Source organism: Lontra canadensis, unplaced genomic scaffold (genome assembly GCF_010015895.1).
Source record: "Lontra canadensis isolate GAN:19392208 unplaced genomic scaffold, GSC_riverotter_1.0 scaffold167, whole genome shotgun sequence".
In the NCBI taxonomy this organism is placed as follows: Eukaryota; Metazoa; Chordata; class Mammalia; order Carnivora; family Mustelidae; genus Lontra; species Lontra canadensis.
This window is the reverse complement of record NW_022631161.1, coordinates 753,095-766,816: the sequence shown is the minus strand read 5'-3', so window position 1 is coordinate 766,816 and position 13,722 is coordinate 753,095. Positions and strand designations below refer to the sequence as shown.

The window sequence follows — 13,722 nt, the reverse complement described above, 5'->3', positions numbered from 1 at the left end:
GTTCTCTAGCTATTACCCACGACCTTTCCTTAGAAAATGAGAAACATGTAAAGCTTTAGTCTATGCTTAAATAATTGTTCTTCGTTGCTGACTCTTACTGTCCTTTGGTCAATGTTTTTTTTGTGGATTTAACTCCACAGAATTAAAAGAGCATCAGGCAGATGGGACAGCGCACTGAACAGAACTTAAGACTATAGACTCTGGAATCAGAATGTATAAAATAAGCCCAGCTCCAACCCTAACTATAGGACTGTGGGCAAGTTACTCAGTCTCTTGATTCTTCAATTGCCTCATTTATAAAGTGTGAGTAATCATGGTACTACCTATTACATCGTTGTGAGGATTAAAATATTATAGTTAAAGACTTTAGAACAGTACTGTACCTGGCACATAATAACTAGTATGTCAGATACTTTTCTATTTAAATAGCATCATTAACACCAGCAATTCTCTCGACCTACTGATCGGTACATGCGTATTTCTTGTTGAACTTCTAATTTGTCTTTTCAGAGTATGTTCTGTTTAGTATTTCTAGGTGAGGTACATGCTTAATTAAAAGATATGGCTTTGACATATATGGACTCAACATTTAAACCAAGAAATACCCTGTTTTAAGTTACCTTAAATTTCAGTAGTATTTGTTACTTTGAGTCTTGACTAACTACATAAGACTATCTGAAAGGTTACTAGACTATATCTGAAATACATACTAATGTTAACAGTAGTTTTGGGGGTAAGTGAATTTTTACTTTCAGTGTTCTGTATTCTGTATGTAAGACAATTAGATACTGAATATATAGTATTTCTGTAACAAAAATGTTACCCAATTTTGGATAAAAAACTGAACTTCAATAAATATCAAAGAGGAGAAAGAAGATAACCTAAAGAAGTTAAAGAGAATAAAACAGTATTAATTGGCCTTTAATTAAAGTATGATGCATTTGAATATGCAACTCAGAATATCCAATTGCCCAATATCTACTTCTTTATTAGCTCTTTCTAGCTACCAAAAAAATTCCAGTATTTAAAGCAAAGAAAATAATGCGGAAATAAATGCTTTTACAAGTAAGTTAAGGAAACTGAGAATGTGTCAAATTTGTCATTGTTATCACATCTGGGCAAAAAGAAACAAATGTGCTCCGGTCTCTCTACTTTTACTCCCATTTCTTTTAGTAGATTACTACTAAAATCACCTTGGTGAAGAAGCTGAGCTCGGTAAGCTGGAAGGGAAGTTGTAAGGAAAGTATGAAGTCGAACAGCCAAAAGAAATTTTAGACCACATTCATCAAGAGTTTCTCCACCTATAAAAAACAAAACAAAACAAAAAGTATCTATTTATTTGTATTTATAAGAAAACAAGCTGATTAGCAAAATCCAAGTAAATGTTAATAAGATCTGATCTTATTTAAATCAAAATATGACAAAAGTTTTAAAAAGTTTAAACTTCACTATGGAGTATGTTAAAGTATTTTCCATGTTGATTCAGGTCCTAGACCCAGCCCAATAATCTGCTGCTAATATGCGAAAGAAGAGTTGTGTACATTCCTTTCAAGCATAGTTTAAGGGATGCATCTTACTGTCCAATGCACAAGGCTGGACTTGTTAATTTCAGATCGTACTGAGATGTGATGGAAATTCTACATTCAATTTTTTTATATATGTATGTAACTCAGGAGATTAAAAAGAAAAAAAATGCTCTCTGGGTGAGGAAAAGACCAATTTTAATATACCTGTTTTTGCTATTCTAGGTAGAAGTATACATTAGTGATAATTTAAAAAAACCTTCAATATTTTATAAACCAAATTAATAGTGATTACAACATGAGAAAACGTAAAGCAGAAAGCACCTTTAATTTTCAGGTATCTAAACTGATTAGTTAATAAGAATGCTAACTTTTGCCAAACTCCAAAGGATTCAGTTGGATCTTTAATATTATTGAGCAATTAAGTAAAAATGGCTGGCATAATGAATCTTTGCATACTTTCTCAAAGTACTATGATTTCTGGGATAAACAGCATATATTAAAGTTAAAACTATCGAGGAGGGAACAACAATGATTTAAAAAAAAAAACCTTCCTGGGCGTAATTTTTATAAACATTCTTTAGGATTATTTTCTGTGTAAATAAGTAAACATATTCAGTTTCACCTCCAATCCTGTGCCCAATTTAGTTTTACCTTGGCTTCTGTCTCTGCTCTCCCCGATATCAGTGCTGGTAGTAGCAATTGTATCTGCTAAGGCCATTAGAGACATCTGCTCCATCCGGCTGAGTCCTGGTAAACTGGAATGAAGTAAGTGGCCAGAAAGAACCTGAGCGTGCTCAGGACCAAAGTAAGTTGGACTGTACTGTGAAAGGTCAATGACCCTGGGCTTGGCATTTTCCTCATCTGTCTCTAACACCTGATGATCAGTCATTAAAGTTGGGATCTGAAAAAGCTCATCATAACTTTCTTTTGACAACTGGTTTGAGTTATTTAAGGTACTCTGCTTATTAGACTTCTCTAAAGATGAGTAGCAGCTATCATCATCTGCCGCAAGTAAGGCATATAAGGGAAGGGGAGGGACAGAATCTATTTCTGTATAATCCGTATTTTCACTTTTGTTGAAAGCCTGGGGGTCTCTGGTTGTGCTCCCACTAGCACTGATAGTGAGAGACCTAAGGCGGCGCTCGTGATTGGATTCAGCTTCATTCAGTGCCACAACCTCCCCAGCAATGCACTTGACAAGGTGCGACAAGATGGCTTTTGCTCTCCGAACTTTGCCAAGGTCCATGAGTTCCAAAAGCTGCAAGGGATGGTACTGAGGTAAAGTTGGGGAAAGAACATGAGCTGCTTCGAAAAGACCTGAATCTTCCGTATCCACAGATGGATCAAAGGCAGTTTTCTTTCCACAGATTTTCTGTGCAAGACTGGTCATGGATCGAGTCAGGGTTTTCTTTGGAGGATGTAATCCAGAACTCGATGAGTTGCTCTGTTTTATTAAACTTATTAGAGATGGAGTGCTCCCATTGTATGAATCTGCTGTAACAGGTTCCTGTTTAGAAGACGGCTGCCACTGGGAATATACATGCATTTCACAATCCATTCCTACCACAAGGATGCCATCCCGGACCCATGATAAAGAAACAGGAAAAGGTGGAGAGCCTTCCACAGAAGAAACCAAGTCCATACTTCTTAAGAGGACAAATTTAGAAAGAGGCACAGCTTTAGTGCTTTCCCAGAGAGGAAAGGCTAGGCTTTCCTTACCCGCCTGCTCTTGTACCTTGCCAGCCAGGGGTCCATACATAAAAAGTTTTGATCCAATTCCTACAGTGAGGATATGAGAACCATCTTCTCTAGACATCCAATCTAAGTGAACTAAATGCTTTGTGTTTGATGTGATACTCTCTTTACTGGATAAATATACCTCTTGTTTATTATAAGCCACTAAATTGCTATCGATACTAATACCAGAATCTAACACTGTATTCAATTCATCTAAATGAATCGTCTGTTCGAGGACCCAACATGAACCTCCTGTAGACTCACATTCAAAAATACTGACATGCATCAGGAAGTCCTGAGACCTACTATTAGACGCAAGCTGCTTATACGCTACTGCTAACCGATTTGTATGTGCACAGCTAACTTCTACAGGCCTACCAGGGACGGTTATACTACTATTGCTATGAAGTCCATCTTCGATAAGTAATGGCCATTCTTCCCAAATGTATACCAGATCCACTTTTCCATTCTTTGATGTGTCAGATTCTCCATCTGTTACTCTGCATCTCCAGAATCTTACTTTCTCATCTGAACATGAAGTTGCCAATAAATAAGGAGCACTGCACATAGGATATATGGAAGAAGAACTCAGATGTCCTAAAATAAAAATAATCAATTAACAAAATGTCAAATTTGGTTAAATATTTCTCTTTTCATGCACCAAAGATTTTAGTCTTTGTATAAACTACTGTTAACAAGACAGTAAACATTTAGTGTAAGAGTCAATAAGATCAGTAAAAAGCTTTTAATGACATCAAAAAGGTATACAAAAAGGGAAATATTATCAAAACCTAGAGCTGAAAGAGAATTCTGAGGTAAATTCAATTTCTACATTTTATAGGAAAGGACCCTTAACCAAATGTGTGTAGTATCTTATGCCAAACAGCTAGAATACAACAGAATCAGAAAACCGGAATTCTAGTCCTGATTCTCAGAAGTACTATTTTCTCCCAACTTTTAATCATCCAATTCTTATAAATTGCATTTTAAAGATATCAATACATTTTAAAACTGTGTCAACATTTATTGGCTCCTCTTCAATATTTTTACCATTTTGTGCATAGCCCATGCTTACCTATGTACTAAATGGGCCCTCCATAACTGAGGGGTATTTGATACTACTGATGCTGACAAGATTCCTAAGGGGGACAAAACATTTGGGTCCTTAATATAATTACATACTCTTAATTTCCCAAACCATTGGCAAGCTTTTTCTTTAAGATAGTAGTGACTATTTTAGGCTTTGCTAGCTATAGAGTTTCTGCTGCAACTACTCACCCTGCCAGTCTAGAGGAAAAATAGGTATACCCAAAAGTCAACCATAGGTATGGCAAGGTTCAAGCAAATATATTTACAAAACAGGTACATGGCCCATAGCCTGCCAACCCCTGTTCTAAAATAATAAAATATAAACTACTAATTATAAGATATGTTATGTAGGACATTTATTGTACTTTGAAAGCATTTCAACAATTTTTTTTTTAACTCCTCAAGGAGTGTAGCAGTGTTGCAGAAGGACACAATTAGCATTGTTCATTGCGATCTCTGAGCTGAAGAGACTAGCTTACCTTGCAAAGAGTCCTGATTAAAAAAAAATAAAAAACAATCTTAAGACTAGCATTTACTGTATGCTGTTTTTGCCAAACAAAACGAATTTCTTATCTTTCCCTAGAAATCCTCTTCTTCTGCCAAACTCAACTTGGGCCAAAGTTAAATAAGAGGACTGTTTCTAGAAATATTTTTCTTACATTTGCCGTATGTTTTAACTGGAGTTCAGCAGTGAAGATCATACTGTTTGGCTAAGGAACAGCTCTTAAAATTGTGTCAATGCAAAAACATCATTCTTTTTCAAACTTTAACTTTCCTTGCACTGGTGCCCCTTTTAGTAAAATGTACAGGGATGAAGAATTAAAAGTTACCAGAACACTGTTAATACCCCAAGTCCTGCCAACTTCACTAATTAAAAAAGATTAAGTACCTGATAACATGGCACTGAAAAGCACTCAAAGTCATCAGTCCAAAAAATGACAGAGAAGTAGAAAAAAACAAAAATGCACACTCTGACTAGAAAAAAACAAAGAATTGAGTGATAAAAAGATGGATTTTGTGTTGGTTTTCTTGATACCCTAAAACTGTGGTTTGTGATCTACTCTGTGCAATCAGAGTCATGTGGGACCCTTGTTAAAACAGCCTGGTAGGTATACCCCAGAGTCTGTGATTCAGTAAATCCTAGGGGTAAGCCCAAGAATTTTTATTTCTAAGAAGGTGCCACATGGGGATCTGATGCTGATGCTGCCAGTCTGGGGATCATATTTTGAGAACTACTGCCCTAGGATAAAGATGATAAATATATACCAGGACCCACGCACTTCAAATCCTTTAAAGACACAGTTCCAGGCAGTTACTACCAATATTATCAAAGTTGCCAAATAAGGCACAACCTCGTTACTATCTCTGCCCAGGAAACTCTGGGTTTTTCTTCATAAAGGCATCATGAAAATTTGTCTTGGAAATCAATACTTAAGATTACAACTGGCTGACAAATGTCAGAATAATCTGAAAACATAATGAGATTTAAGTTTTCAATGTAGGATACTTAAAATAGTGTTTCCATTTCTGCTTCCATGTAGATTTACAAACAGAAGTTGTGGCCCTTTTTAAATACCTTTAAATATTCATGGATTATCAAGTTTGATTAATCTCTTTTCACAAACTTTACTAACCTGCTGATGGCTTAACACTTATTATTTCAACTCCTTCTGGCAAATTCATCTCTTGGCTATAAACCATTTCTGAAGTCAGAGTCAACTTGCTAGTACTCTGGAGATTTGCTCTGCAAGCCTGATACTTCTGTGAAAAAGGAGATACGATCTTCTCTGGAGAAGAAGAATAATGTTCTTCTGGCTGCCAAACTGCTTCAGATATTTTTGTATCTACTTTTTCATCTATAAAACATAAGAAAAGAACCAAAAACCGGGGGTGGGGGGAACCCTGTAAATATTAAAACAGCTATATTTTATAATCCCAAAGTCTTATAAAAAAATATTCATAGGATTCTTTATGGAAAGAAAAATCAGAGAATCCATTTGCTTTTTTCATTAACTGAATAAAACTACAATTAGTTTCACTCAATAAGAATAGGTTTAGGGGGCCTGTGTGGCTCAGTTCATTAAGCAGCTGCCTTCAGCTCAGGTCGTGATCCTGGGGTCCTGGGATTGAGCCCTGCTTGGGGCTCCCTGCTCAGAGGGAGTCTGCTTCTCACTCTCCCTCTGCCTGCTGGTCTGCCTACTTGTACTTTCTCCCTCTCAAATAAATAAATAGAATCTTTAAAAAAAAAAAAAAGAAAGAAAGAAAAGAATATGTATTAAAAAAATGTACTGAACTATCTACTCATACATAATTTATTCACTTAAGCCTACGTAAAGCTCCAGATATTAAAAAAAAAAAAAAAAAAAAAGGACTCACCCAATGAGACAGGAATGGACTGTAAATGTAAATTCCACATGTGTAGCAATGAACGGTTGTCTTGGGTACACTCTATCACAATTAGGTAGAATTTCTCAGAAAATCCATTAGGTGAGCTGCCTGTTGGTATTAATATTTTTCACTATTAACATGGATAAATGAGATAACTTATTAACTATGCCAAGTTAAAATAAATGAATTAAAAAAAAACTCTTACCTAAAATTCTATATACAAAGCAGCATTATGGAATGCAATCAACTTTCTGATCACATGAATTTGTGTTAAATTAAAACTTTAACAATTAAAATATATGTTATACTTTTCACTTCTGAATTGTCAGGCTTAAAAACAGTCACATATCATAGTAATCACTATCATGTTATTCACATAGGTTAGACCATAAAGAAATTTCTGAATAGGTGGGAACTATGTGACAGATACTTTATTTTTTTTAGATACTTTAAATCAACATATCATGATTAAAATTGTATTGCCAAACATATTTCAAAGTAAATAACTTCCATAATGGAATGACCTATTAATGAAGTTTATCTAAGAACCAAAATAAAAGTATTCATCATTCACCCATTAAGAATTTTTCTTAGTCAAAACTGCATGATTTAAGCAGCACACAAGCTGCTCAAAATAAAACAACTGCATCTAAAATATAAAATCAGTGACTCATTATTGCCTGGAAAAAAATTAACTTGGTTTAATGATGGACTTTAATCCAAGTTTTCTTAATTATAAACTAATCTTCACTACGTACAAAATTATGTGAAGAAAAAGTAAAAAAACATATAAATCATAGAATATATAAAAATCAGAAAAATAACCACAAATATCTTAAGTTATATTGTGTTAAGAAACTAAATGAAAAGGTAACCTTGGTAATGGGTTCTGGGTGAGTTAGACACTTAAATTCCAAGAATTAAGAGGAAGGATAAGGGATTACAACTAAAGAAAAAAGATCAGAGATCAACTACTTCTGATAATTTTACTAACAAGAAAGACTGTCCTAATAACAAATGTATCTGTGAAGCATTTCTTCGGTTCTTGATATTAAAACAAAGTAAGATGAACATGTTATATTTTGTGGGTGTTTTCTGGAAAACTTTGATAATCAAGATAATAGTTTTTTAGTAAAAGTAAGAATTTCCAGAATATTTTAAGAAAAACTAGGAAAAATATTCATTTTTAAAGAGAAAAAAATAAATTAAAAAATGAAGAATCCTAGAAAAGAAAATGCTAGAATAGATTTAAGATCACAAAAAAACTCCACCTAAAGCATAAGAGAGTAACTTCTTTAAAAAATACCTCAAAGAGACGTGAGTTGTTAACAATATTAATGCTAATATTTTGATATAAAAAATAAATAAAGAATATTTTGTTGATATAAATAGCCCTTTATTTTGTACCTAACATCTTTATTTTCCATTTTCAGTATCTTTCCATTATTATATTCAGAGCTTACCAAAGCACTGTGTTTTGCACAGTTCACAAATTCTCAGGGAAAATGACAGTGAAAACAGTGGTAAGAAATTAGACATTGGACATAACAGTGCAAACTCAAAGGAAAAGAAAAATAGAAAAATGTGGAATTAAGAAACAGTGTACAAGAAATCTAAGAAAAATAACCTGGAACAAATACAGAATGAAATTAGTATTATGTGGGGCTTAATAACAAACTTTTAAAAGCACCAGGCAAAAACTGTATGGTTCATTTATAAGGAAAGTAATTTCTCAGTTTGCTTTGGCTCTATAATTAGAACTAATGACCAAGAGGTTTAAGCTTTATTCTGCTCTGTTTTCCTCTATACAAAATAACAGTTAATTTTTAGTGGAGGAGATTAATTTTTTTAAATGCTTAACTATAAAAGTATTAATTAAAACACTTTGTCTTTAAATTATAACTTGAAGCTTTAAGCTATTGCTTTAAATTGTAGATTTCTAAAAGGTCAGGTATCCATATTATCCAAACTGCTAGTGCAGGACTGTATCGATGCAAAGCATACTCATATGCTATTAATAAAAAATCTCAATTATGCTTTTTAAAAAATATAATTGACAAACTTCTTTAATTTTTTCATGGTTTTTTTCCTGGTTTAAGAATACAAAACAACTGGGTGACTGGGTGGCTTAGTCAGTTGGGTGTCTGCCTTCTTAGGGTCCTGGGATAGAGTTCTGTATTAGGCTCCCTGCTTCTCCCTCTCCCTCAACCACTCTCCCTGTTCATGCTCTCTCTCTCCTGCTCTCCCAATCTCTCAAATAAATAAATAAATAAAAATTAAAAAAAAAAAAAAAAGGAATAAAAGACTACTGGGTATTTATATGGTAAATAACATCACAAACCTAATGGGAAAATTTTAAGTTCACATAGGTGATATGAAACATTATATCAACTGATCTTTATTTACTGTTTAATGTACTCCACATAATATTTCTCATTACATTAAAAAAAAACTATTCTTTACCTGCATCAGATAATATTCTGTCTTTTCCCAGACCTTTCTTCTCAAGGTTATTCAAAATGAAATCTTCTTGAAAAACATGAAGCAGCTGGGTTCTTCTGCCTTGCTGAATGTAAATAAAGACCAACATAAGTTGACATATATGTTATTTCCCAAGGCTGAGTGGCCAGAAAAATAGTACTTACAAGTCTGGTAATAGGATCTAATGCAATAATGCATCCTGGCCTGGCTGTTGACTGTTGACTTACGATGTTAAACACTTCTCCAACATATTTCTGTTAAAAAAAAAATTTTTATTAAACAATTAAATTCAAAAATAATTAATAAATAAATTAAATTTCAGTCATAGTAGGTAAATAATAAGTAAGTTCAAGTTGGGCTAAATAAATTTACAAGTTGCTTTCATTATAAACACTCTAGGATTTTACCTTACTATTCATCACAGAGGAATGAGTAAGAGTTATGGGTCAGTCAACGCAAAGAAGAACAAAAGTAATGCATGATAAGGGGGAAGAACATTTTACATCTATAAATGTAAAAGACTGACTTCATTGTCACAGAAATGTTCTAAGCATCAATGTTTTCTAGGCATTAATTTTGAGGTGAGAAAGATGGAACTAAACAAACATGTTGCTATACTATTTATGTATGTGGGTTTCTCAAGCTATATATATCCTGACTGCTCTAGTCAAGGTCACACTGTTAAATTGGATCTTCATCACACTTTATCTATGAACAGCATTTGATTCTAGCGATCACTCCCTTCTTGAAATAACTGTCCTCACTTGGCTTCCACTATATGCCACATTCACCATACTTTCAACAATGGGATGCCCCAGAGTTCAATCCTATCACTTCTACTGTCCTTCCGTGATCTCAATCAGCTTCACACCTTTAAATTCATATCCTGACAACTAGTTATTTTACACCTTCAGCCCAGAGCTCCCTCTGAAACTACATCTAGTATACCACACCTCTTGGATGTCAAACAGTCATCTCAAAATTAACATGTTCAAGACCAGCATCTCAAATCTACCTGCTCCTCAGAATCAGCCTCTTAGACACTCTTCTCAACTCAACTCAGAGTCATTCTATTCTTCCTTGTGCTCACCAACATGAGCCATCATTCTCTTTTTCTCATGCAAGCCCCACATTCAGTCCAATCCTGCCTATTCAACGTTCAAATCACATTGAGATTTGACCAATTTTATCATCTTTACCACTACCACTTGCTACCATTCTATGCCCCTTTGATTCTCTCCCAGACTACTGTAAAGACTCCTGCATTGGCCTCTTTGATGCCACTTCTGCTCCCCATGTCTGATTTATACAGCAGCCAGAGAGATCCTTTCTTTTTTGTTTTTTCTTTTTATTTTTTCTTTAGAAAATTTTATTTATTTATTTGACAGAGATCACAAGTAGGCAGAGAGAGAGAGAGAGGAGGAAGCAGGTTCTCAGCTGAGCAGAGAGCCCAACGCGGGACTCGATTCCAGGACCCTGAGATCATGACCTGAGCTGAAGGCAGAGGCTTAACCACTGAGCCACCCAGGCGCCCCAGAGAGATCCTTTCAAAATCCAAGTGAGATCCTATCAATCAGTCATTGTCAATGGTTTCTATGTAATTCACAGTAAAAGCCAAAGTTACCACAAAGGCCCAGAAGGGCTTGTAAGATCTGGCTAGGCTAATTTTATAACTTTATCCCTGACTACTCCCCACCTCACTTACTTTGCCCCAGCCACAATGTCCTCCTCGTTGCTCCTTTACATAGCAAACATGCCTTGACCTCAGGATTTTTACCCTGGCTGTTTCTCTTCCTAAAATATTCTTCCTCTAAATATCCACATCCATATCTCCTGCAGGTCCTTACTCAAATGGTACCCTTTCTGTGACCAGTAACTTACTTGGCATTCCCTTGTGCAACATGGTTTCTCTCTATAACATTTATTAATATATTTTTGCCTTTTTTCTTATACCCCTTTCACTAGAATGTAATCTCAGATTTTTGTCTGTTCTCTTCACATCTAAATTCCCAGCACTTAAATAATACCTGAAAAAACAGAAGGCCCTCAATAAATATATGTGTTTCTAGTAAAACACTGTTATATGTGTTTTGAAAAACCTTGCATTCTGAAAAACCACACATTAAAAATAACTCAGGAAAAAGACAGGATGGGAGCAAGACCACTAACACCTGTGCAGCTGGATAACAAGCACATTACCAAAAACATTAACTGGTAGCTGAGGAGATGGCTTGAATCCCCTAATCAAGAAGCTCAGTACAGCTAAAGGTTACCTCAAGGGATATTTAAATGTAGATACTAGCTTGGTGGAGGCGCTAAGACAGTGCAGACGGTGGTTGCTATTAGCTGTGCAGAGGAAGAAGTACCACCTGTCACAAGATAAAGGCTCTGTGATGATGTTGGAAGGACTCCTAACTGTACTGCAAACAAGCTGAGAGCTTTTTCTTTCTGGGTTAAGATTAAAATTCTACTGTTGTTACTCCCGCTCCCACTGCCTTGAAAAAAACTGCAGACAAACCAATGTAACTTCCACATTTATTCTGCCAGTAGTCCTCATTTATCTCTGAGCAAAGAAGCATTAGAGAAACACATATTGTATGACACTAGACTCTATTTTTGGAATGAATGAAAGAAATGGTTTCTTTTTAAAGAAGCTGAGAATCGCTATAATGGTACATTGCAAATATGAAAAAAAATAAAGTAACCAGAAAATATACATCTATTTATCACAAATTATATGTCACAATTCTAGAACATGCCTAAAAAGTATAAATTAAGTATCTAGAAACCTCATACTATACACTTACTTTTAAAAGCCATTTACTTACAGAAATTTCAGGATTGGAAAGCTCATACAGGAGTTTCTTGGCATCAATAACAGCTTCATATAATCTCAGATATTGTCCATCACTTGCTACAAAGCATGCACTAGGAGAGTTGCAGTATGCACCTAGAAAGTATTCACAAACATTTAAAATTTAACCCTGAAACGATGTCAGAAAATCTAAATTTCTTAAAATAAAACCAGAAAGCTTACCTAGACAGTAACTGGGTATAAGAGTGGGGAGCCATGCCACATTGGAAAATGCAGAAACATGTAGAGAATTAATCCGGGCAAGCTCAGAAACACCTCCAGAAAAGGACAATGGCCCAACCGGATCAACCCTCCAAAGAATAAGCTCACTATAAACTGCATTGGGATCCTGAAATGTCACATCAGCGCTGTTTTTACTCTGTTGTGCCAAAGAACATTCTTCAGTATTTACAGGATCACAAGGCTGCTTTTGGTTATCAACATCTGGTGTCCTTAGTGCGTTGTGGTGTGACGTTGTCAGCAATAAAGGTAATACTGAGTGGCAAGCTAAATCATTAAGATGAAAGCGATGACCACAATATCTAGATTTGTGAGAAATACTGAGAACTGTAGAAAAGGCAGATTCTTCAGCAAAACTGACCAGCCACTGATTCAGAGAGCCATCAGCATGCTTTGATATCATCATAACATTAGGAGTGAAAATACTTAATTTTAAACTATTTGTTGATTTACTGTGGCCGGAAGAGATAAGCATTGACGTAGACCGCGTGAGGCTAGAAGGTTTTTGTTTCCCTTGCTGAATAGCCAAGTCAACATTCTTGGTGCAGGCGTACATCACTATGCTTTTACAGAGAGAGTTCGCATCACCTGTGGGAAAAGCTACAGGAATTCTGGAAACAAAGGACACCTAGAATTAAAAAAGTAAGTATCAGAACATATGATATAACACGAAGAAGTATCACAAAACAGGACCCACATTTAACAAGCAGCAGCTCTCCTGAGATCATAATAGTACCTGGACTTGACGAAACATACCAGGCTGGTATTCGTCCAGCCAATCCACATGCCAAACTAGCAAGGAGCCATCCATGGGATGAATACTGAATAGCATGTCTGCATTTTTACTCCATTCAGACAGAAGTACTTCAATCTGATGATCGATGGCAGCTGATGGTAAGGGTACAAAACCTGAATTGGGTACCATTTTATCACTGCCCAATTCCTTCTTTTCATGATTTATTTTCAGATCATCCACACCATCATCCATTTCTGTAAGCAAAAAAATTCATGAGCCAAGTAAATACAAGCTGCTAAGAAAGATCTTTGTAAACGCATGCAAGATGAAAAACACAATAACACACTTAATTAAACAAGAAATTGGCTCCCCTTTAAAAATAACTCTGCTCCAGGGAGATAAGGCCACTGGAGTTAACTCAGCAGTCAGAAGGCCTATAGGATTGAGTCAGTGGATTAACGATAGAGGACTAATACTGGACTAGAGAATAATAGTTAAACTTGCTGTACCACAATTTACTCAGAAGACCTCAGATTTTCTCAGTGAAGAAGGCAGAATGGGGTCTATAATTCTGGGCTGAATTATTCAAATATATTATTCGAGTGTAATTTGTACTCTCTTGATAATATTGGATTTTTTAAAACCTGAGTTGGCTACATTAGAGATGCTCT

General features: G+C 35.3%; 1 protein-coding gene across 6 annotated transcripts in view; it reads right to left on the bottom strand.

The window, feature by feature from the left end:
* Nucleotides 1–13,722, bottom strand: part of DMXL1 (Dmx like 1) — a 123,927-nt gene that overhangs the window by 68,405 nt on the left and 41,800 nt on the right. For all 6 annotated transcript variants that reach the window (XM_032845597.1, XM_032845598.1, XM_032845599.1 and 3 more), the window contains exons 11-19: nt 13,052–13,305; nt 12,259–12,943; nt 12,050–12,171; nt 9,386–9,475; nt 9,204–9,306; nt 6,729–6,848; nt 5,987–6,208; nt 2,178–3,860; nt 1,194–1,301 (exon numbers count right to left, since the gene is read on the bottom strand). In XM_032845597.1, the coding sequence (XP_032701488.1) occupies nt 1,194–1,301; nt 2,178–3,860; nt 5,987–6,208; nt 6,729–6,848; nt 9,204–9,306; nt 9,386–9,475; nt 12,050–12,171; nt 12,259–12,943; nt 13,052–13,305 (3,387 nt within the window). The remainder of the gene's footprint in view (nt 1–1,193; nt 1,302–2,177; nt 3,861–5,986; nt 6,209–6,728; nt 6,849–9,203; nt 9,307–9,385; nt 9,476–12,049; nt 12,172–12,258; nt 12,944–13,051; nt 13,306–13,722) is intronic.